The sequence below is a fragment of the Crinia signifera genome, chromosome 4 (assembly GCF_055691185.1).
Source record: "Crinia signifera chromosome 4, ASM5569118v1, whole genome shotgun sequence".
In the NCBI taxonomy this organism is placed as follows: Eukaryota; Metazoa; Chordata; class Amphibia; order Anura; family Myobatrachidae; genus Crinia; species Crinia signifera.
The window spans coordinates 205,222,008-205,245,545 of record NC_139220.1 but is presented as its reverse complement, the minus strand read 5'-3'; the positions used below and the strand labels follow the sequence as shown (position 1 = coordinate 205,245,545).

Sequence of the window (23,538 nt, the reverse complement as noted above, 5' to 3'; positions counted from 1 at the left end):
TAGGCTGGTTTCACACACTCCGGTTTTGACCGGACGGAAAAAAGCCGGACCCACTTTGTCCGGATTTCTGGACCTTTCACATGGTCCGGTTTGGAGATCCTGTGGCCCCGCCCCCTCGTCACATGGGGGTTGGTCCAAACAGTTTGACTGGCATTTCCAGTCTGACGGGGTGTACGCCCGCCCTACTCGTCACATGGGGGCGGGCTTAAGTATCTGGTAATTTCCGTGGTGTGTGAAGGCGCCCATTGCCTTCCACACCACACTGAATGGGCAGAACGGGACGGCCACGGCACGGCAGCCAGACACTGCAGTGGTAAGATCCGGCTGCTACCCGGCAGCCGTGCCGTGACCGTCCAGTGTGAATGGACACAGAGCTGTCCATCACACACTGTAGGGGCGGCACGGCTTTTAAGCCGTGCGGTAATTTCCCGTCCGGCAGGAGCCGGACAGTGTGAAACCGCCCTTACTCAGTCCGTCTCAACTACATGTCTTGCATGCAAGTGGAAACACTGAGCAGAAGTATCAATAATGGTGCAGTGCTAAAGTGGAAGGAGATAAAGCAGCAGCCAATCAGTTCCTGTCAATTTTCAAACCAAGCTTGTAACTTGACAGGTAAGAGCGAATTGGCTGCAGCGTAATCATCTTCCACTTTATCACTTAACCAGGCTTAACCACTTCATGGTATGCCTGGAAATTTTCCAGGCTCAGCTGCGCTGCCGCAGTGGGCTGTCCCAGAAAATTTCCGGGCATACCACAATACAGTATATAGGTGCGTGCCGGTGGTGTCTCCAGCACTGGCATACATCTACATACTGTACACCTCCCCCTCACCTGTCCTGTCCCTGCCCTCCCAGCCACTGCTAATCACTCTACACCGCCTCTGCCGTAAATCATCACTCCCCTCTGCTGCTAACGAGCACCACTCCCTTCTCGGGAGCACTTGGTGTTTGTGTTTTCAGGTATCTGAACACACGAGCGCCCGAACACACTCCCCGCCACTGCTGCCAGGCACCACCACCCGAGCAGCCCCGAACTTTCCAGATTGACCGTTGCTGTTGCTGCTTCTTCTGGCTGCAGTGCCACTACCTGCAAAAGGTAGTGGCTGCAGCTTGAGTGGTGGGTTTTCCTGGGGCAGATAAAACCTGCCCTGGTAGGATTGTCCTGCACCAGGAAAACCCACAACTCAAGGGGTTAATACATCTGCAATACTGACTGAATTTTAGCTAAAGACTCAAAACTGTCAAGGAGGAAGTGCCAAACCCCAGTGTATAGCACTATAAAGGCCCCCTCTTCTGTGTAAAGCCCAATGCAAACCAGCCACTATCGAGGCACTGCTTCTCTTGTGGAGCTACAAACCTATGGCTGATTTAACTGATGCCAAGGCCTTGGCTTCCCCCATCTTACTTCACAGAGACTGGTGTGCAGTCCCAAATTTCTAAAAGTGGTAACAGTGAAGTGGCACCTCAAAGAGTATAGCCCGGCACTGCCTGAGTTTATTTAATTTATGTTATTAGCTGATAAAATATGAAGAGAGCCCACAAAGAATTAAAAAAAATGGTAAACAGAGAATGGGGACATGGAAGAGGAAAGCATTAAAATGATGGTATTAAAAAGGAAACTTAAAGGAAAAAAAAAAAAAGATAAATTATGCAACACAGATACACATCCCAAAGAACATGGAAGGAAAGTAAACATAGTTATTTAAATGCATTCAAATAAACACATAATTTATTAAATACATGGCATGTTTTCGATCCATGTATGTAAAAATATTTACATTGTGCCTGGAGCATCAACAGTCTCACACAGAGTAAATACAGAAACCATAATGGAACCTGCCGCATAATGTTTTCCAACGGCATGGCGAGCGGACCCAGTACACTTAGACGATGTCCATACCGACGTGTGTCGTCATAGACACAAAAAAACATGTCAACTTTTTTAATTTAGACCTTTTGACCCTGTCGACCTAGACATTGTAGATCTAAAATGCCATAACCATGTTTTACAGATCTCTGCAATATCCCAAATGAAGTAATGGTTTAACATGTCAGTCATTAAGGAACACACCTGTGCACCAATTAGCAGATCTGTAAAGCTGCCCACACACGGTAATATTTTAAACGATATGGCCATTTCCAACCGATCAGAACAATCAATTGTTTAAAAACTTACTATGTGTGGGCTTGAAGACAATCCAATGTGGGTGCCCGTGTGACTTTCAACGAGTCTGCTGATCCCTTCAGCAGACTGAAAGATGAACAACCTCTCCCTAAAGGATCATGGCCACATCATTCCATGTGTAGACATAATGGATGAAATGGCCATGTCCCGGCACCGGCATCTCCTGGTCAATCCTATGTGGTTATGATCATGGGGTGTTCAGGCTCCCCCGCCACCTCCGTCGCAGGCAGATGGAGAGAGCCCAGCAGCGGCCAGTAGATTTCAAAACTTATTTTTAAATGAAAAGGGTGGCCACTGATTGGCTGAGAAGTATCTATATATTTATCAAATCCTGAGGGCCATGGATATATAAGACCTAGTAATTGATGTTAAATGTTAAAGGATGTGTATCCTGTATTTACTGTATGTACCCCCCTGGAATGTACCCCCCTTCCCCATTTTCTTTCACACCCGTTTTTAATTTTTTATCCATTTATCATATACTACCCCTTTCCTTTTTTGGAATAATGTCAACCTCTAAGGGCTGATATACAGTATACTAATAAAGATTTGAGAAGACACCCTTAGGCTGGTGCCACACATAGCAGCCAAGCGAGACACGTTTGGCTGCAAAGGGTCTGCACAAAGGCTCCTGTGCAGCCTTCCACACATACGGGCGGGGCTTCAGCCGCAGGGTCATGGCTGGGAAACATTAAAATGTTTCAATGTATATGTTTCACACAATGCGGCTGTGCAGAAATCCTTTCTGCAGGATCCGGCCACAACGCTGTGTGACCCTAAAACACCCGGCTTCCACTCAAGCGGGTCCTGCTGAACAGGGCCCGCTTGGCCGATGTGTGTGACCCCAGCCTTAGTTTTGACTCATCTTATTAAAAAAAAAAATCTGTGGACACCAATAGGTCATCACACATTATTGCTGCAGTCGCAAAACAAATAGCCTTTCTCGGCATGACAATTCCCATGCAACCTATCCCCAGGCATCGGACCACGTAGCTGCGCAACAAAGCTGCTCTGCAGAGGCTCCTCGACAGGGAGCCCTTAAAGGTCCAATGGATCTGGTAGAGTGAGCCTTGATGGGCAGGGGAACCAGCTTCCCATATAGCAGATAAACTTGCCAGATAGCAATTGTTTGCATTGAAGCCAGCCAACCTCTCTTATGTTTGTCATAAAGGACAAACAAAGAGTCAGTTTTACGAAACCGTGTTGTGCGGTCCACATAGGTACTCAAGGATCGAACAACATCCAAGATAGCAAAAACATCACCATCCCTAGAAGCAACCTCTGGCCAAAAGGACAGCAACACTATCTCCTGGTTGACATGAAACACTTAGACAACTGTAGGTAGTCTAGGCAAGTGCGCAGAACAGCGTGGTTGGGATGAAAAACCTAACAAAGAACTTGCACAAAGATTTGGCACAATGCTCCCAAATCAGAGATGCGGCGTGCGGAAGCAATAGCTAATAGAAAAACAGTTTTCCACATCAGCCAACATAGAGCAACAACCAATAAAGGCTCAAACAGAACCTTATACAGCAGTTTGAGAACCAACATCAAATCCCAAGGATGAAGGGGGGCTGCAGGTGCAGAATTTCTTGCAAAAAAAAAAAGGTGTGAACTGTGGTAGACCGGGTCATTCGTATTTTGAAGAACAGAGAGGGCAAAATACTGACTGAGCAGGTACCGCCTCAGAGGAAGTGGCCACGACAGAGCAACCAACAGTCTAAGCTGTCGGGGGAACAGGTACACTATTGAAAAGTTCCAGAAGACCAACAGGGCTTCTACAAGAAACGCCCCCGGGATTTCTGGTGCGGGATTTCACGGAAGCATTCAGTTGAGATGTGATGCAAACATCCCCAGCGATGAACCAAGAGACGAAACACCTCTGGATGGAGAAGCCCACTCTACTGAGTTTATGTCCTGCTGGCTGAGGAAGTTGGCTTCCCAATTCAACAGACTTGGTATGTACACAGCTGAGAAAAACCGGAAGGTGTTTCTCTGCACATCGAAGAATGTGCGTCACCTCGAGCATGGCCACTCTTCTGCAGGTGCCCCCCCTAGTGAATGATGTAAGCCACCACCCTGGATCTTCACTGGCCGACACTGTATGGAGGGTCCCGCTTGACAGAGAGTATGACTGCTTAGCGCTCCAACACATTTTTGGAAAGGCGTTGTTCCTGAGAATACCAACCTCCTAAAAAAAAACCCCAACCCCCGATTTAGTATATAAGCGCCCACAGGCAGTGCCCCTTTTCCCACATTCCTTCCCTGAACTATCATTTCTTCCAGTGCTCCTGACTGTATGCTCACCCATGTTTAACTTACTTCCCCCACCCAGTGATACACCTCCAGATAGCCATCAAGATACATTCACCTCTAATCTGCATAATACCTACTCAATCAGTTTACAATTATAGTAAAATTGCTATGCTATGTTTTGCTATTGTGGTGTATTATACCCTGCATGCCATGGTAAAGAGAAAAAAGGTAATATTTGCAAATTCCCTACTTTATGAACTTGTGGCTTACATATAATTCTTTATCCACAACGCACAAAAACATTTTTTACAGAAGCTAGAAAAAAAAATTAAACCTTAAATAATTTCTAATTCCTTTTAACTGTATTAAGCATTTATCTTTTAGATGATGATACATTGGATACTGAAAAAATGCCCCCTAGTGCAAGTAATGCTGTCTATGCATATTACATATACATCTATATAATTATGCTGACAACTTACACGTTGCTTCTCAGCCTCAGGATTAGTAGCTGGAGTGAACAATCCAATGACTGCACTAAGGAAACCCTGGTCAACCTTTAGAGCCATACACTGGATCAGAACCATGAAGTACCTGCAGGGAACAGTAGCATCAAGAAATGGGGAAAACACGCAGACTGTTTTCCTACAAGATTATAGGATGGATTTATATAAAAACATGATTTCCACTGTCGAAATTAAAATGTTGATTTTATTAAAGAAAAAACAGTGTTAGTTTTATATATTTTTTTCCTATAACTAATTTAATAATGGTTGATATCCAACTAGAAATCAGATATAGTGGTACAGGATGGTATATATAACCAGACTAATATATCAGATATGTAACAGACACAAACAAATATGTTAATAAATTCAGATGGAAATTTAATTAAAGGATTAAAACAATTGTTTACAAAACGAGATTTATGGGTCAAGTCCAATTTCTTCTACCATGAGACATACAGTATGGCAACACTTTTACTCGGTGGGCAGAATATTGTAATGTACTTACTTAAACTGTGTGACTTTGCTGAATTCATTAAATCTGGTGATGATGCTAATATCAATGAAGGGCTTGGGTTCTGCAATCAAGATAAACTGAGATAATAAAAACATACAAAAATAGAAAATGTAAAACAGAAAGATTAACAGGGTTTTTATTAATATAATGTTTTAAAGAATTAATTTATATTTCATAATTGTCAGATGAGGTGAAAGAACCTGCAAGGTTTGACACCTTCATTTTGTATTACAAAAGGCATTACAATTAAGTATAATTATAAAAATAATAAAAGAAGTATTCATTTTTACTTAAATATAATTCAAGAGCCAGCTGATGCTGTATTATTCTATCACACTGAATTTTGAATGGAGCTACATGTTCATAGGAAAATACAAGCTGGGTTCCAGTTGTTTAGAAACCCTCCTCCAATAATGGTACAGACTAGGATTGCTATAACTGCTATCACATCATGCAGTTTAAAGGGACAGAGGTCACAGAGTGGAGCTGCTGCACAGAGTAGAAGCCTTTTCTACTAAGTTTGCTGCATAAGAGAATCTCAGTCCTCGAAAAGAGCAATAGACCAGAGAGTAGCTACCAAGAAGAAGAAACAGGAGCCTTACCATAAAGTGTGAGAATGTGTGCTTAGAAAGTGTAGTACTGGTTCTAATATGTTTGTTTATTTATTTATTATGGTATGTTTAACCTTTTTCATACCCACTTATCTTATTTACACTACCGTTCAAAAGTTTGAAGGTAAGTAAGAAATGTCCTTATTTTTTAAAGAAAAGCATGTTTTTTTTTTCTTCAAATAAAGATAATATTAAATTAATCAGAAATACACTCTAAAAAGTGTAAAATGTGCTAAATGACTATACCAGCTGCAAATGTCTGGTTTTTACAGGAATATCTACATAGGTGTATAGCGGCCCATTACCTGTTTGCTAATCACGTTAGAAGATTAATGGATGATTAGAAAAAACCCTTGTACAATTATGTTAGCACAGCTGAAAATGGGGTTTGCTCTTTCAAGAAGCTATAAAACGCTGATAGGATGTTGATAGGAATATATGCACCACGATTGTATCTATGTTGTGAATGTTTCAATTTATCCTGTAACTGTTTCAACAATTATATTATTAAGCCCTATTTAAGGTAGATTATATAACACTTTTTTATTCTTTCGTACACCATTATTTAAAAAAAGTTATATTTTAACTATATTTACTATAACAAACCGTTATGCCTCCACCAAGAAATGTCTTTGTTTGGGCACCGTCACGTTTCCAATTTCTGGAGGCACCTCCAGCTACTTTAAATTACTTTATTTAATTTTATTATCCAAGTTGGTTGTTTTATCAAAATACATATACTTTATATCTGGTCTAGTGTGGGATACACCTCTTGGCGATTAATACCATAAGATCCTTACCAGAATCCAGAGCAATCGATTTTGGAGGTGCTACTGGATGGAAGACCGCAGGGAACATGGAACCAGGAAGCTGGTTATCCACCTGTTAAAGAACACAATATTGTGAGACTTGTAAGGCCTTAAAATAACTAATCAAACACTTTTGTCTTAATTTTGTCTGAAACAATAGCCAAGGGGAAACCTAAACCTCTGCAGCATTGGCAGAGACCAAAATATTTCACGGTGCGGAGAGGTAAGTTCAGTGAGATCAGTGGGCTCCTTCCTAGATGGCTAAGCTCTACTTTCTGTTATAATCAACAAAGTTTTTAAAAACCTCAAAGTACAAAGTTTAAGTCACCTTGCCTTCCTCCAAGATGGAATATTTGGAGCCTGATACATTCAAAGACTGAAATACAAGAGCCTTCGGACACTTATGATTTAATTGCAGAGACTTATTCAGAACATGAGAGAGGAAATCTTAACATGGCTCTGCACTAGCTTCACTAGGCTTTGTACCCAACCATAATTATCTGGTGCAACAGTTGCAGAGGCAGACAATTCCTTTGATGAGCACCCAATATAGTAACAAGACACTCTACAAAGGCTTCAAGCAGCGGACTCCACACAAAAATCTTAAGTACATCAGCAACACATACTGTGGGAAGAAGTTTAAAAACTTATAGGGCTAGACTTTTTTTTTAATTGTTTATTAATATTTATGGACAATAGTGTATTTTGCTCTTATATTATTGGCGCTTTACAAATCAGGGTCAAAAGAGTCATTTCAGCTGTGTGTAAAATGCAGTGTCCAGCCTCCATATTAGCCACTATATACCAGTGTGTTTTAAGTGTGCCCCATAGTTGAAAGAGAAATTGATAATTATAAATATACACATAATGAAATAAGCGCATACTGTACACAGGCACACATTTGCATGGGAGCATTGTGCATAGTGACTATTATGTGTAAGAATACAGCAGGAACTTACACTATTTCTGTGTACTATTCCATATATTGATAGAATACTTCACCTGTAGCCAGTATAACTGGGCACGTAAGCTTCTTTGGTGTGGAGAATGCTTGAATTCAATGTGAATGCCAGACAGGAAACTTCTCCTGATTGAGCACTTCAATGGCAAACGCATTTCCTTAGAGCTGAAACTGACCTAAACATATATACATGATTAAGACAGTGTTTTACTTTATAAAGGAGGCATCATTATAAAGAAATATATTTTAAAAGCATTTGATAGCCAAAGAGTAAAACCCACACACGTAATAACCCTGACACACCTCAAAGTTGGTGTCTATTTTTGTCCATCTGCCCTGCTCTCCAGTGATGGATTTTTGATAGGCTTGTTCTAGTTGTAGGATCTGTTTCTGGTTAAATGGTTTCCACTTCTGTTTTGGCTTCATCTCCCAGATGAGGCCTGAACTGTTAACCAGAATAAGAAAAGTCATTAGAAGTACTCAATTATTTCACCAACATATGATTTGGGGACATTGGGGCAGCTGTATTAAGCCTGGATAAGAGATAAACTAGAGATAAAGTGAAAGGAGATAAAGCACCAGCCAATGAACTGTGTTTGAAATATGACAGTTGGGAGTTGATTGGCTGGTGCATTCTCATTTCACTTTATCTCCAGTTTATCTCTTCCCCAGGCTTAATACATCTGCCCCATTGTGAGACACAGAAAAATAGGGTTAAGGTGCCATTACATGCTTCGATAGCAGCGTGTGTTGCAATCATTATGGGCTGGATCGAAACGCATGTGCTTTGCGTGCGATGCGATCCGCGGGCAGTACAAAAAGTATGTGCAGCACGTACTTTTTGTACTGTGCGATGCCCGCGGGAGCGCGCATAGCATTGCACACTGCTATCGCAGCATCTATGGGCACCTTAAAGCCCAATCCTTTAAGAATAATTATTTTCTGAAAACAGTCTATCAAACTTCCTCCGGCCTGTCGCTCCTGTTTCCATTCTGCATAATTGCACTCTGTGAGGAGGTATGTGTTTAGGTTTTCTACCTTGTTTATTATTTGATGATGTCATGTTCTTCTCTTTGCCCTATATATTGCGCTATCAAGGTGCTGACAGAATGGGTTTCTAGATTTCTGAATATTAGGCAAAGAATTCTCTGAAAGCATTTTAACAATCATTCACATAGTGATTTGAGAGATTAGAGAGTTTGTATAATCTTTAATAAATGTCCCTTTGGGCTCGCAGTCCATCCTAAGGCATGATAAACAACTTGTAAACAGATCAGAATACATACTTATGGCTAGAACAAGGTCAGCTACATGAGAATTTCTTCCAAGTATTGTTTTCTCTTCTCACCTGTCTTTGGACACGTGATAAAGCCCCATACACACCGCCGAAGGGGACCCGGGATCAGCAAGTGCATACACACTTGCCGATGCTAGTGGGGAAGGGAACAGCGGCCATGCTGCAGCTGCTGATGACCATGCTGCAACTGAAACATGGTCGTCATTAACGAGGACCTCCCTCATCTGTACATGTTCAGACAAGGGAGGGGGCAGTTAAGGATATTCAGTGTACACACTAGGCAATATAGTAAAAGATATCGCTCAGAAGTGCTCTTCTCTTATGGCCTAAAACTGATAAATAAGGGGTCGGTGGTGGTATAAAGGTTTAGCGTACTGAATGCTTGTGGGCAATAGTTTTAAAATAAGGTTGTGGGTGGGCAGTAAAGACAAAGTCATGAGTTTAGCAAAATTCCATAAACTGAATAATCCCCCCGAACCGATTGCTATTTAAGCCTATCTAGTCGTATGCGCTATATAAATAATGGTTCATAAATAAATATATCATGTATTATAGGGTTAATTCTGGTATAAAGTGATCAAAGAACTGGTAATTCAATGACTAATGGTTGTTTTTGCAGATAAAGAATACATGTGTGTATTTCACTCTTGATGTGGTCCAACCCCCCCCCCCCCCCAAATAAAATAAAAAAATTAGTACATACTGTAGATTAACAGTTTTTTAATTACAGTATTCCATATTACATACAATATATATTCCTACTCCATTTTGGTGGTAAATCATATAACATCATACTATGTATTTTTTCTGTAATTTACAAGCCACAGAGAAAATAGGCTTTTATATTAAAAAGATTTTCTTTTATAAGGTTTTATACTAAAAATTAAACCAATGTAAAACAAACAGTTACCTTGTGATTCCTATGTACGAAATTTCTTGCTTGTTCACATTGTTGATTAGTGAAAGTCCCAGGCTATGGATTGATATGTTTATTTCTTGATCAGGTTGTTCCATTTCCTCTGCCTGACGTGCTTTGGTCACCAGAGCCACATCCTCTGTAAAAAGCAAAATTCTCTGACGCCCATCAAGGAATGACACCCAATGAATCTGGGTTTCCTGGTTGTACGCAAATTGACCAGTTTCATCCTGAAAAGTACATTTAAAAAAAATAAATAGAATAAAAAAGAATATTTGAATACACCAACTTCACCAATTTCTGTGTTATTATCCTACAGATGTGTCATTATGCGGTGCTGCATAAGTAAACCAGGGGAAGGCGTAAAAATTCAAACTAAATTTGTTACAAATCCGACTGTTTCTAAGACATTGGACTTTACACAAAATATATGCCAAATTGATAGTAAGCAAAATCCAGGAGGCCAGCAGCGGATCAGCACCAGGGAATTATATATTTATTGGAAGCAAAGCTATTGACAGACAGTGTCAAGCCAACATAGGTAAACTATTCCGCAACCATAGTTTAGTCCGATGGTATATATTGATGACTAAGGAGGGAATGAGTACAGAGAGCATTTAGAAAACTTTCCATGGCCCAATGGTTCTAGGCAGAAGGGTAAAATGCAAAAAAATACTCTGCATTTTTATATGCTCAGCAGAACAGGCTAAACTATTTTCTCACACGAAAACAGTCTGCTAAAAAGTCAAAGAGTTGTACAAAACAGCAACACTAAAACTTACAGAATGGCACAATCTTCTATCCCTTTTTTCTCAACAGTTAAATGGCAGCTCACAAAACCCCTGCAGCATGGCCAGCTTGGGATAGGACTGGGGGCGGGACCATCACAACACCATCAAATTTTTACCATTCAATGGACGGCAAACACCGTAAAGCTCTCTCTCCATGGCCACCCGTCTTTACCTCTCATTCTCACTCCACTCTCGCTTTCCCTGGCCACCTCTTTGTCAGTCACTCCCCTTACTCTTTCTTCTGCCCCCCCCCCCCCCTCTCATTGTAGTAACCATGGTGGAGGGGCCTTTTAAAGTTTTGCTATGGGGCAAACAAAGTTCTAGTTACACCCCTAATAAAGTCCCACACCCTGATTAAGACAGCAAGTATTTCCATCACCGCTGCAAATAGTTTGCACTGTAAGCATCACTGGCTATATATCCAGCACACTGTGCACAGGAGGTACCTAGACAACAAAAACTTTGTCTGGAAGCAAGGAGAAAAAGAGTGCAGGTACAACTAAAGGATTGCTTCTACCAACACAGTATTCTCAGACAGAACTCCGCAAAGTTAAACTACTTAATTTAATAATCAATAAACAAAACCTACAGGTCTGTACCTACAAACATGGTTCCCATGTACCCGAGCACAATGAATGCCAATATCTCCCATATCATCTGTAAGAACACAAACAGTGAAGGCCCATAAGTTAGCTGCTTTACCTTTAACAAGTCAAGTTCGCCCTTGTTTGGATTACATATCCAGGTCAGCTTTTTCATTCCTGTTGGATCTTCCCATGTAAACATACCCGCCTCTTTTGGACGAAGTTCTTTCTCCTTTTCAGCACCACTAAGAAATACATATTGAAAACCCTGTGCTTACAATGGCAGAATTGACATAAAAATTAAGTCTTTAATTAGCTGCTATTGTATGTTACCTAATAAACGTACCTCTGATAATAGGTCAGTTTAGCCCGAGGTGTATGGTTCATGATAAGTGCAGGTGCAGCACCTTCATAGTAATCCGAGAATTTAATCACTATTGAGTGATCAGAAATACTGACATCTACTATAAGTCCGGTATTCTGGAAATTAAATTAAGAGTTTGTTAATATACAACTATACTGTAAACATAGAAAACTGATGACCAATGTGTTGTGACTAGAAGTGGTGTCTCCCATTCTAACCAACATTTTTGAGTGGCAGGGGAGAGGGGGGGGGGGGGGGGTCGGGGTTCCTATTAAAGTAGATTTTAATATCTACTTTATTTATATTACATAGTGAAAACCGGCAGATATCCGGTGAGGATACCCAGGGGAGAACCCGCCAGAACTTACACAACAGCAGCACCTCTACATTTGCCCTCTCATCTGCAGGACAGTAGTGGTGAGATCTTTTAAGGTTGCTGGGCTTTTGCCTTTTTCTCTAAAATGTATCTTTTAAAGCTTCCTATCCCTCAGAATGTCCTCTCCTTTATTTACCTAATTTCTTCTGTCTGAAATGGAAAGTCTGTCTAAACAAAAGCCTGGAAGAGGGACACCGCCAAAGGTTTTGGCCTGATCCAGATGTGAACATAAATTGCCTTCTTCCCCATTCTATGATGGGTGCCATATTCACAACATGTGTGGCAAGGGACTGGTAGCAGTACTTGCCTACAGGGGCCCAACAGAAATATAAGTGGCAGCTAGGGTGACCAAGTACAAATCAGCAAACCACAAATTCCCAGAACAGGAGCAACTCTGTTTTTCAAAACTTTTCAGTTAAAGAGAAAGAAAAAGGTTAATTTTTTCTTACATCCTCAATGTCAACTGTATGACCATTTGTGTGAATGTATACCAAAATGATCATAGGTTCCTGCACTCTGGTAAGCTACAGTTATATATCCACCTTCTAGCAAGAGTACAGAGAAATGGCAATCATCACGATTAAGTTGGTTTCTCCCATAGCATGACTCACCATATTCTCCAGAATCAGCAAAGTGCCATTGTCTTGTTTATTGAAGAAAAATGGTTTAGATGTTCCCTCACAGCCAATAACTCTCACACAGAGTTTTCCAGACACATTCTCAGGCCAGAATGGTACACACTGAAATAAAAATGTTTTTTTTTTTTTTACATATATACACATATGACCTGCAACAAAGCCACAAAAACCCAGACCTATTCTGCCTTGTGCCAGATGAATACTGTGACATTGAAATGTAAATGCATTCTTAATTCTAGCTATGCAAGTTAAACAAAATAACTTCATATAATGGCAAAGGAGGGTTGAATCTGTACATTGGAAAGTTATAGATAAAGTAAATATACAGCACATTATACACACATCTGGGAATTTGTAGAATAGACACCCGTACCTCAGAAGACGAGACATACTGCCACTTGAGATCTGGCAAAGAACCATCTGCTTCAATTTCCCCCACCTCAAGCTCCAACTCACATTTGTTCACAAGGGTGTAGAATGGAGTCATGGTAACAATCCTGGTCAAATTAAAGCTGCTCATTTTAATGTTTACTCCAACCTTAATAATTAGAAACAAAGTAAAATGTTATATTAAAGTCCAACCAAACATTACCCTCTGAAGAGAACCTAAAAGCTTTGCAAACAGACTTCAAGTTATAATGTATAAAAAATTATGAATTTTAATCATGAAAATATCAGCAATACACCTACACAATGACAAGCTGTGAAAAAAAGATGAACTTGTCATCAAGAACAAGTTTAAAGCCCCATACACAGTAGTTGAAATAGTAAAAAGGCCCGCACATCATTAACAACCCCATCCCTTGTCCTGCATGTACAGACAAGGTACATCCTCCTTAACAATGACCATGCTGCAGCTGCAACATGGCTCCCGCTCCCCCCGCAGCCACTCCCTTCACAGACTGCATCGGCAAGTGTGTATGCCCTTTGCCAATGCCGGCATCATATCATATCTGCAGATATATGCAACCAAGATCTCTGTATTATCTGATTATTATATGTATATTTCTCATTCAGTGTGCAATAGGGATACAAACTGTTTTTTTTTCCTAACCAGATTTACCCCTCCCTGTTGGCACCTGAATGACAGACCTCGGATTGAGCAGCTTACCAATAAAAGTGTTGTGCAGTTGAGAGGCATAGATGGGTCAGCATTAGGAGGGATTGCTGACACCTGAGTGCCATTGGAGAAGCCAGGGGTATCTCCAGGTAAGCTGGCTCTCAGATGTTGTAAGCCATTATCATGTGGCCTTACACTGGGCTATTAGGCCCATAAATTTGTTATTGTGCATGGGATGGGTTTGGGAGTGTGATTCCCCCTTTGTTGGTATGGCTGGTCTGCTCCAGGGTAGCACACCCTAACACTTTATTAACATTTATGTTTTTCCCTATCACATTGTATGTATTATTTTAATCACACCTTCACCTCCCTACATAGCACTTATGTGCTTCTTATTTAACACCTACTAACTTTCATTTGTGTGCTGCCCTGGAGTAGTCAGCCTGTGTCGGCATGTTGGGGGCCCACACCCCAGACCCATACCCAGTGTTAGGGACCCCCAGTGACAGAGATGCCTTGACGTACGGCCTGGGGGCTTAACCCTATATCTGCAGATATATGCAACCAAGATCTCTGTATTATCTGATTATTATATGTATATTTCTCATTCAGTGTGCAATAGGGATACAAACTATTTTTTTTTCCTAACCAGATTTACCCCTCCCTGTTGGCACCTGAATGACAGACCTTTGATTGAGCAGCTTACCAATAAAAGTGTTGTGCAGTTGAGAGGCATAGATGGGTCAGCATTAGGAGGGATTGCTGACACCTGAGTGCCATTGGAGAAGCCAGGGGTATCTCCAGGTAAGCTGGCTCTCAGATGTTGTAAGCCATTATCATGTGGCCTTACACTGGGCTATTAGGCCCATAAATTTGTTATTGTGCATGGGATGGGTTTGGGAGTGTGATTCCCCCTTTGTTGGTATGGCTGGTCTGCTCCAGGGTAGCACACCCTAACACTTTATTAACATTTATGTTTTTCCCTATCACATTGTATGTATTATTTTAATCACACCTTCACCTCCCTACATAGCACTTATGTGCTTCTTATTTAACACCTACTAACTTTCATTTGTGTGCTGCCCTGGAGTAGTCAGCCTGTGTCGGCATGTTGGGGGCCCACACCCCAGACCCATACCCAGTGTTAGGGACCCCCAGTGACAGAGATGCCTTGACGTACGGCCTGGGGGCTTAACCCTATATCTGCAGATATATGCAACCAAGATCTCTGTATTATCTGATTATTATATGTATATTTCTCATTCAGTGTGCAATAGGGATACAAACTGTTTTTTTTTCCTAACCAGATTTACCCCTCCCTGTTGGCACCTGAATGACAGACCTCTGATTGAGCAGCTTACCAATAAAAGTGTTGTGCAGTTGAGAGGCATAGATGGGTCAGCATTAGGAGGGATTGCTGACACCTGAGTGCCATTGGAGAAGCCAGGGGTATCTCCAGGTAAGCTGGCTCTCAGATGTTGTAAGCCATTATCATGTGGCCTTACACTGGGCTATTAGGCCCATAAATTTGTTATTGTGCATGGGATGGGTTTGGGAGTGTGATTCCCCCTTTGTTGGTATGGCTGGTCTGCTCCAGGGTAGCACACCCTAACACTTTATTAACATTTATGTTTTTCCCTATCACATTGTATGTATTATTTTAATCACACCTTCACCTCCCTACATAGCACTTATGTGCTTCTTATTTAACACCTACTAACTTTCATTTGTGTGCTGCCCTGGAGTAGTCAGCCTGTGTCGGCATGTTGGGGGCCCACACCCCAGACCCATACCCAGTGTTAGGGACCCCCAGTGACAGAGATGCCTTGACGTACGGCCTGGGGGCTTAACCCTATATCTGCAGATATATGCAACCAAGATCTCTGTATTATCTGATTATTATATGTATATTTCTCATTCAGTGTGCAATAGGGATACAAACTATTTTTTTTTCCTAACCAGATTTACCCCTCCCTGTTGGCACCTGAATGACAGACCTCTGATTGAGCAGCTTACCAATAAAAGTGTTGTGCAGTTGAGAGGCATAGATGGGTCAGCATTAGGAGGGATTGCTGACACCTGAGTGCCATTGGAGAAGCCAGGGGTATCTCCAGGTAAGCTGGCTCTCAGATGTTGTAAGCCATTATCATGTGGCCTTACACTGGGCTATTAGGCCCATAAATTTGTTATTGTGCATGGGATGGGTTTGGGAGTGTGATTCCCCCTTTGTTGGTATGGCTGGTCTGCTCCAGGGTAGCACACCCTAACACTTTATTAACATTTATGTTTTTCCCTATCACATTGTATGTATTATTTTAATCACACCTTCACCTCCCTACATAGCACTTATGTGCTTCTTATTTAACACCTACTAACTTTCATTTGTGTGCTGCCCTGGAGTAGTCAGCCTGTGTCGGCATGTTGGGGGCCCACACCCCAGACCCATACCCAGTGTTAGGGACCCCCAGTGACAGAGATGCCTTGACGTACGGCCTGGGGGCTTAACCCTATATCTGCAGATATATGCAACCAAGATCTCTGTATTATCTGATTATTATATGTATATTTCTCATTCAGTGTGCAATAGGGATACAAACTGTTTTTTTTTCCTAACCAGATTTACCCCTCCCTGTTGGCACCTGAATGACAGACCTCTGATTGAGCAGCTTACCAATAAAAGTGTTGTGCAGTTGAGAGGCATAGATGGGTCAGCATTAGGAGGGATTGCTGACACCTGAGTGCCATTGGAGAAGCCAGGGGTATCTCCAGGTAAGCTGGCTCTCAGATGTTGTAAGCCATTATCATGTGGCCTTACACTGGGCTTTTAGGCCCATAAATTTGTTATTGTGCATGGGATGGGTTTGGGAGTGTGATTCCCCCTTTGTTGGTATGGCTGGTCTGCTCCAGGGTAGCACACCCTAACACTTTATTAACATTTATGTTTTTCCCTATCACATTGTATGTATTATTTTAATCACACCTTCACCTCCCTACATAGCACTTATGTGCTTCTTATTTAACACCTACTAACTTTCATTTGTGTGCTGCCCTGGAGTAGTCAGCCTGTGTCGGCATGTTGGGGGCCCACACCCCAGACCCATACCCAGTGTTAGGGACCCCCAGTGACAGAGATGCCTTGACGTACGGCCTGGGGGCTTAACCCTATATCTGCAGATATATGCAACCAAGATCTCTGTATTATCTGATTATTATATGTATATTTCTCATTCAGTGTGCAATAGGGATACAAACTGTTTTTTTTTCCTAACCAGATTTACCCCTCCCTGTTGGCACCTGAATGACAGACCTCTGATTGAGCAGCTTACCAATAAAAGTGTTGTGCAGTTGAGAGGCATAGATGGGTCAGCATTAGGAGGGATGGCTGACACCTGAGTGCCATTGGAGAAGCCAGGGGTATCTCCAGGTAAGCTGGCTCTCAGATGTTGTAAGCCATTATCATGTGGCCTTACACTGGGCTATTAGGCCCATAAATTTGTTATTGTGCATGGGATGGGTTTGGGAGTGTGATTCCCCCTTTGTTGGTATGGCTGGTCTGCTCCAGGGTAGCACACCCTAACACTTTATTAACATTTATGTTTTTCCCTATCACATTGTATGTATTATTTTAATCACACCTTCACCTCCCTACATAGCACTTATGTGCTTCTTATTTAACACCTACTAACTTTCATTTGTGTGCTGCCCTGGAGTAGTCAGCCTGTGTCGGCATGTTGGGGGCCCACACCCCAGACCCATACCCAGTGTTAGGGACCCCCAGTGACAGAGATGCCTTGACGTACGGCCTGGGGGCTTAACCCTATATCTGCAGATATATGCAACCAAGATCTCTGTATTATCTGATTATTATATGTATATTTCTCATTCAGTGTGCAATAGGGATACAAACTGTTTTTTTTTCCTAACCAGATTTACCCCTCCCTGTTGGCACCTGAATGACAGACCTCTGATTGAGCAGCTTACCAATAAAAGTGTTGTGCAGTTGAGAGGCATAGATGGGTCAGCATTAGGAGGGATTGCTGACACCTGAGTGCCATTGGAGAAGCCAGGGGTATCTCCAGGTAAGCTGGCTCTCAGATGTTGTAAGCCATTATCATGTGGCCTTACACTGGGCTATTAGGCCCATAAATTTGTTATTGTGCATGGGATGGGTTTGGGAGTGTGATTCCCCCTTTGTTGGTATGGCTGGTCTGCTCCAGGGTAGCACACCCTAACACTTTATTAACATTTATGTTTTTCCCTATCACATTGTATGTATTATTTTAATCACACCTTCACCTCCCTACATAGCACTTATGTGCTTCTTATTTAACACCTACTAACTTTCATTTGTGTGCTGCCCTGGAGTAGTCAGCCTGTGTCGGCATGTTGGGGGCCCACACCCCAGACCCATACCCAGTGTTAGGGACCCCCAGTGACAGAGATGCCTTGACGTACGGCCTGGGGGCTTAACCCTATATCTGCAGATATATGCAACCAAGATCTCTGTATTATCTGATTATTATATGTATATTTCTCATTCAGTGTGCAATAGGGATACAAACTGTTTTTTTTCCTAACCAGATTTACCCCTCCCTGTTGGCACCTGAATGACAGACCTCTGATTGAGCAGCTTACCAATAAAAGTGTTGTGCAGTTGAGAGGCATAGATAGGTCAGCATTAGGAGGGATTGCTGACACCTGAGTGCCATTGGAGAAGCCAGGGGTATCTCCAGGTAAGCTGGCTCTCAGATGTTGTAAGCCATTATCATGTGGCCTTACACTGGGCTATTAGGCCCATAAATTTGTTATTGTGCATGGGATGGGTTTGGGAGTGTGATTCCCCCTTTGTTGGTATGGCTGGTCTGCTCCAGGGTAGCACACCCTAACACTTTATTAACATTTATGTTTTTCCCTATCACATTGTATGTATTATTTTAATCACACCTTCACCTCCCTACATAGCACTTATGTGCTTCTTATTTAACACCTACTAACTTTCATTTGTGTGCTGCCCTGGAGTAGTCAGCCTGTGTCGGCATGTTGGGGGCCCACACCCCAGACCCATACCCAGTGTTAGGGACCCCCAGTGACAGAGATGCCTTGAAGTACGGCCTGGGGGCTTAACCCTATATCTGCAGATATATGCAACCAAGATCTCTGTATTATCTGATTATTATATGTATATTTCTCATTCAGTGTGCAATAGGGATACAAACTGTTTTTTTTTCCTAACCAGATTTACCCCTCCCTGTTGGCACCTGAATGACAGACCTCTGATTGAGCAGCTTACCAATAAAAGTGTTGTGCAGTTGAGAGGCATAGATGGGTCAGCATTAGGAGGGATTGCTGACACCTGAGTGCCATTGGAGAAGCCAGGGGTATCTCCAGGTAAGCTGGCTCTCAGATGTTGTAAGCCATTATCATGTGGCCTTACACTGGGCTATTAGGCCCATAAATTTGTTATTGTGCATGGGATGGGTTTGGGAGTGTGATTCCCCCTTTGTTGGTATGGCTGGTCTGCTCCAGGGTAGCACACCCTAACACTTTATTAACATTTATGTTTTTCCCTATCACATTGTATGTATTATTTTAATCACACCTTCACCTCCCTACATAGCACTTATGTGCTTCTTATTTAACACCTACTAACTTTCATTTGTGTGCTGCCCTGGAGTAGTCAGCCTGTGTCGGCATGTTGGGGGCCCACACCCCAGACCCATACCCAGTGTTAGGGACCCCAGTGACAGAGATGCCTTGACGTACGGCCTGGGGGCTTAACCCTATATCTGCAGATATATGCAACCAAGATCTCTGTATTATCTGATTATTATATGTATATTTCTCATTCAGTGTGCAATAGGGATACAAACTGTTTTTTTTCCTAACCAGATTTACCCCTCCCTGTTGGCACCTGAATGACAGACCTCTGATTGAGCAGCTTACCAATAAAAGTGCAATGCCGGCATCACGCTGCCATCAATATAGGTGTTGGCAGAGATCACCATGTGTTTATGGGGCTTAAGAGTTGATTTTAGTAAACCTGGTTAAAATATGGGAAAAAAATAGTTACATAACCAATTCTTACTTTCTAAGTTCTTCTCCACTGATGGCAGATGATAGAGGATGCGGGCTTTCAATTTAGTAATCTTGGTAAGACACTGCTGGTGCAATTAGTCAAAATCTTATGTGCAGATTTTCCCTTGAAACGATATTCTAAATATAGCTATAAAATCATGACTACACTAAACAGTCTCTTACCCATCACAACCAGACAATGCCCAGCCCTTCAAAACGTGACCAACAATTATTGGCCCCAATACCACACCACAGTGCTCACCAAGAACTCCAGATTAGTGGCAGGACACTTCACACAGCCATAACTTCCCACCGTATCCAGCGAAAATCCAGATGACCAGGTACTTGTGGAAATACATAGCTGGACCTGTGTTGAACAAGAAGCAGGATTCAATTATTTTAATACAAAGTAACTGAAAAACGCTTCGATTTACAAAAGCATAAAGATTTTACATTAGGTTTCCAAAGATGCTTAAAACCGGTGAAGGTTAAGATCTGGCTTGCATTCATTTTTAACTATAATCCCTTTGAAAGCAGAAATGAAGGGATAATGTATTGCCAAAAATGTTGCTAGTTTAACACACCCTAATAAGATTTGTGCACCTTATTCTTGCTGAAGATGTTCTTCTTCTTGAATGAGAAAAGTATGACATCTCTGTAATCTGATGGATGCTTCACATGAATATCTTCAGCACGGTACTGCAGGATGCGTGATGTTTTATTAATAATCCAATAGGGGCTGAAGACAGAGAGCACCATGCGATTCCCAACACGTTCCACATGCACAGAGAGATCCACAGTCATAACTTCAGAAGTATCAGCAGTGAAACAAACAGGGAAAAATTCAGGGAGACCCTCCCGTATCCTGAAAAAGCCATTCCAGTTTTTTCCCTGGTATTTGATCAAGACAAGCTCCATGATCTCGCCACTGATACGGGAATGCATAACATCACAAGAGCTTCCCTCTGGCAACATGTGAGCCTCGGCAGTCCCCTGAAATGCAGATTAAAAAACATCATGCAATTAAACTGAGTGGCGCTGCATCTGAAAGGAGACACTTGAGGGAGAAGCCAGGGAGTGAAGAGGCAGTGTTGAACTGTAGAGCCACTGTAACTCCCGATGTGTGCTGTAGGCCCTAGTCCATGGGTCTTCAACCTGTGGCCCTCCAGATGTAGTGAAACTACATGTTCCAACATGCATTGCCAAATTTTTTCCTATAAGAGCATGCTGGGACATGTAGTTCCACAACATCTGGAGGGCCACAGGTTGAAGACCTGTGCCCTAGTCAAACAGGCCAGATTTCATGGTCATTTACAAAACACCAGTGCCAGCTTCCATGATCCCCTTGAGCAACGCATGGTCCAGTGTTTTCCAGACTGGATAAAACAGAAAGTATAATTAGCAAATATAAAGACTTACACTATGTCTATCTAATTATTTTCCAAAACCGGTTCTCATGGCTCTCGCACAAGGTGCTAAGTCAGTTTGATTTGCCCGTGCTGACCAGGGTTATCATAAATATCTGGACTGTTAGTGGCCCATGAGGACAGAGTTTGAGAAAATTATATTACAGCCGAGCAGATCAAGTACTCATCCATTCTTTGGCTTATTGATTTTCAGATAGTCACAAAGGCAAACCTATCAGGACTAAATTAAATTGTACACAAAGCTATTCACACAGGCTTGCCTGTATGCATAGCAAATGACAACTAAATGAGGACAGGTCTGCAGACTGGACAGGAACCTCAAGTTAATGTCATTGAAGGGTGGATATATGACTTATGGGGGGAGTGCACATTTTTGCACTGATACTACTCCCCCATGTATGAATGCTGGGGGTGTTGTTCAATGACAGGAGCACTGCTATCTTTATGATGCTGATATGCGAAGCAATGTATTAATGGCCAGTGGCTCTGACCATTTCTAAATATACAGGTGACTGCTACGACTGCCTAGCTAAGGACTGCACAGGAGAGCATTCGTTAATAGCGAGATCTCACGCATACCCAATGAGACATCCAGGAGGAGATACAGAGCTGGGAGCTCTGGCAGGCATCAATTGGTGAAGGGAGTCTCACTCCCCCATTCTGGCAAACAAGATGTTCAGAAATGTCAGCGTACCATCCTGTTTCAACTCTTCACACGATTCATGCCGCTATAATACATCTCCCCCTGAGAATGTTTTTGCCATTTATTATGTAGCCTATTTCCTACTAGCACATTCTTCCCTTTTTCAAAGAGGTGTGATTGTATGTATTTGCCTTTCTCATTTGTAACAAGAAGACCTACTGAATTATATATAACTCCTTAATTACTCTTTAGCATATATAATTATAAAAAGGAAAGATGCAAATACTATAAACAGAACTACAAATCCCAGCCTGCTAGATGAACAGGATTTACCTCAAGAAGGTATCTCAGGGAGTAGGGCAAAAGATTTTTGATGGTCAACGAAGGGTAGAGATGGATAATGTAGGCCGGATCCCAGTCCTTCTCACCATTACTGGTGATAAAATTGATTTCATCAGGCACGGCTGTGCAGTTTACTATAAGAGGCAGGAAGTTGGTCTCAGTAGCTGGACACTGTAGTGTGCATTGAACTTCACTACTCCTGTGTAGCATTTCTTTCCACATAATGTAGGTTGTGGACTCTTTGAACTGTCCAACCAACACACCTGCTGGTTTCAGGAATAACTGGCACCTGTTGACATTACAGCACCATTAAAATAATAACAATAATAATTTATAAAAATAAACCAACTTAATGAACATACTGTAATGGTGTGTACACACGGTACTTTTTGCCTTCCGATGTTGACGATAGTCAACATCGGATCGGAATCGGATGCAGATCGCCAGGGTTTTAACCCTTCAGATCCCGATCCGATTCCGATGTGCGTTCACGTATCACAAGGCAGAAAGTCTTGTCTGCCTTGACTATATAGTGCAGATCTGCACTATATAGTCAGACTTGTATGCAAATCGGATGTGCCTTCAGATACTACTCACGATCAGATCTGATTGGATCGTGGATAGTATCTGAAGGCACATCTGACCGTGTATACACACCATAAGACTAAACCACAACTTGGTCATTTACATATGCAGAGAAATACAGAAACCTGCTTTGTAACATTATCTTGGACCTCTATTTAAGCATTTTGTTTAAATTCCTGTGCATCAATACTGCTTAAAAAATAGAAAAATATATAGTATAAGCAACATGCTCATTGTTATGGGTCAGTCTACCAATGCATGGGGTGTGCGCATAGATACAGACATACTGCAAAGATACCGTCCAATACATTATTTATTTTGATTTATTTTTATTAAATTTCTCTTACATACAAAACAACATATGCATAAAACAATACACAATTACTAAACATTGCCACTGGGATCTGGCACATAGTCATGTACAGCATTTTATCTCTCGTGTAGTATATTTGTCCGGCTGTTCCCAGTGGTACATATAACATCACGCAACTAACAACACTTACCCCCTTTTGCCTGCCCTTGCCCTTTCCCATGCCCATTTCATATTCCTATTCATCCCGTAATGATTCTAGTACTGCTTAGACAAATTTATGTGC

At 41.9% G+C, this 23,538-nt stretch overlaps 1 protein-coding gene across 6 annotated transcripts in view; it reads right to left on the bottom strand.

The window, feature by feature from the left end:
- Positions 1-23,538, bottom strand: part of VPS13C (vacuolar protein sorting 13 homolog C) — a 270,747-nt gene that overhangs the window by 48,836 nt on the left and 198,373 nt on the right. For all 6 annotated transcript variants that reach the window (XR_014473471.1, XM_083183522.1, XM_083183524.1 and 3 more), the window contains 13 exons: positions 22,349-22,646; positions 20,549-20,938; positions 20,208-20,312; positions 13,184-13,348; positions 12,784-12,912; positions 11,779-11,912; positions 11,551-11,677; positions 10,052-10,287; positions 8,148-8,289; positions 7,886-8,020; positions 6,875-6,956; positions 5,455-5,524; positions 4,923-5,034 (listed from right to left, as the gene is read on the bottom strand). Coding sequence is in view for 5 of the 6 variants with exons in the window: in XM_083183522.1 (XP_083039648.1) it covers positions 4,923-5,034; positions 5,455-5,524; positions 6,875-6,956; positions 7,886-8,020; positions 8,148-8,289; positions 10,052-10,287; positions 11,551-11,677; positions 11,779-11,912; positions 12,784-12,912; positions 13,184-13,348; positions 20,208-20,312; positions 20,549-20,938; positions 22,349-22,646 (2,125 nt within the window). In the remaining variant the exon portion in view is untranslated. The remainder of the gene's footprint in view (positions 1-4,922; positions 5,035-5,454; positions 5,525-6,874; positions 6,957-7,885; positions 8,021-8,147; positions 8,290-10,051; positions 10,288-11,550; positions 11,678-11,778; positions 11,913-12,783; positions 12,913-13,183; positions 13,349-20,207; positions 20,313-20,548; positions 20,939-22,348; positions 22,647-23,538) is intronic.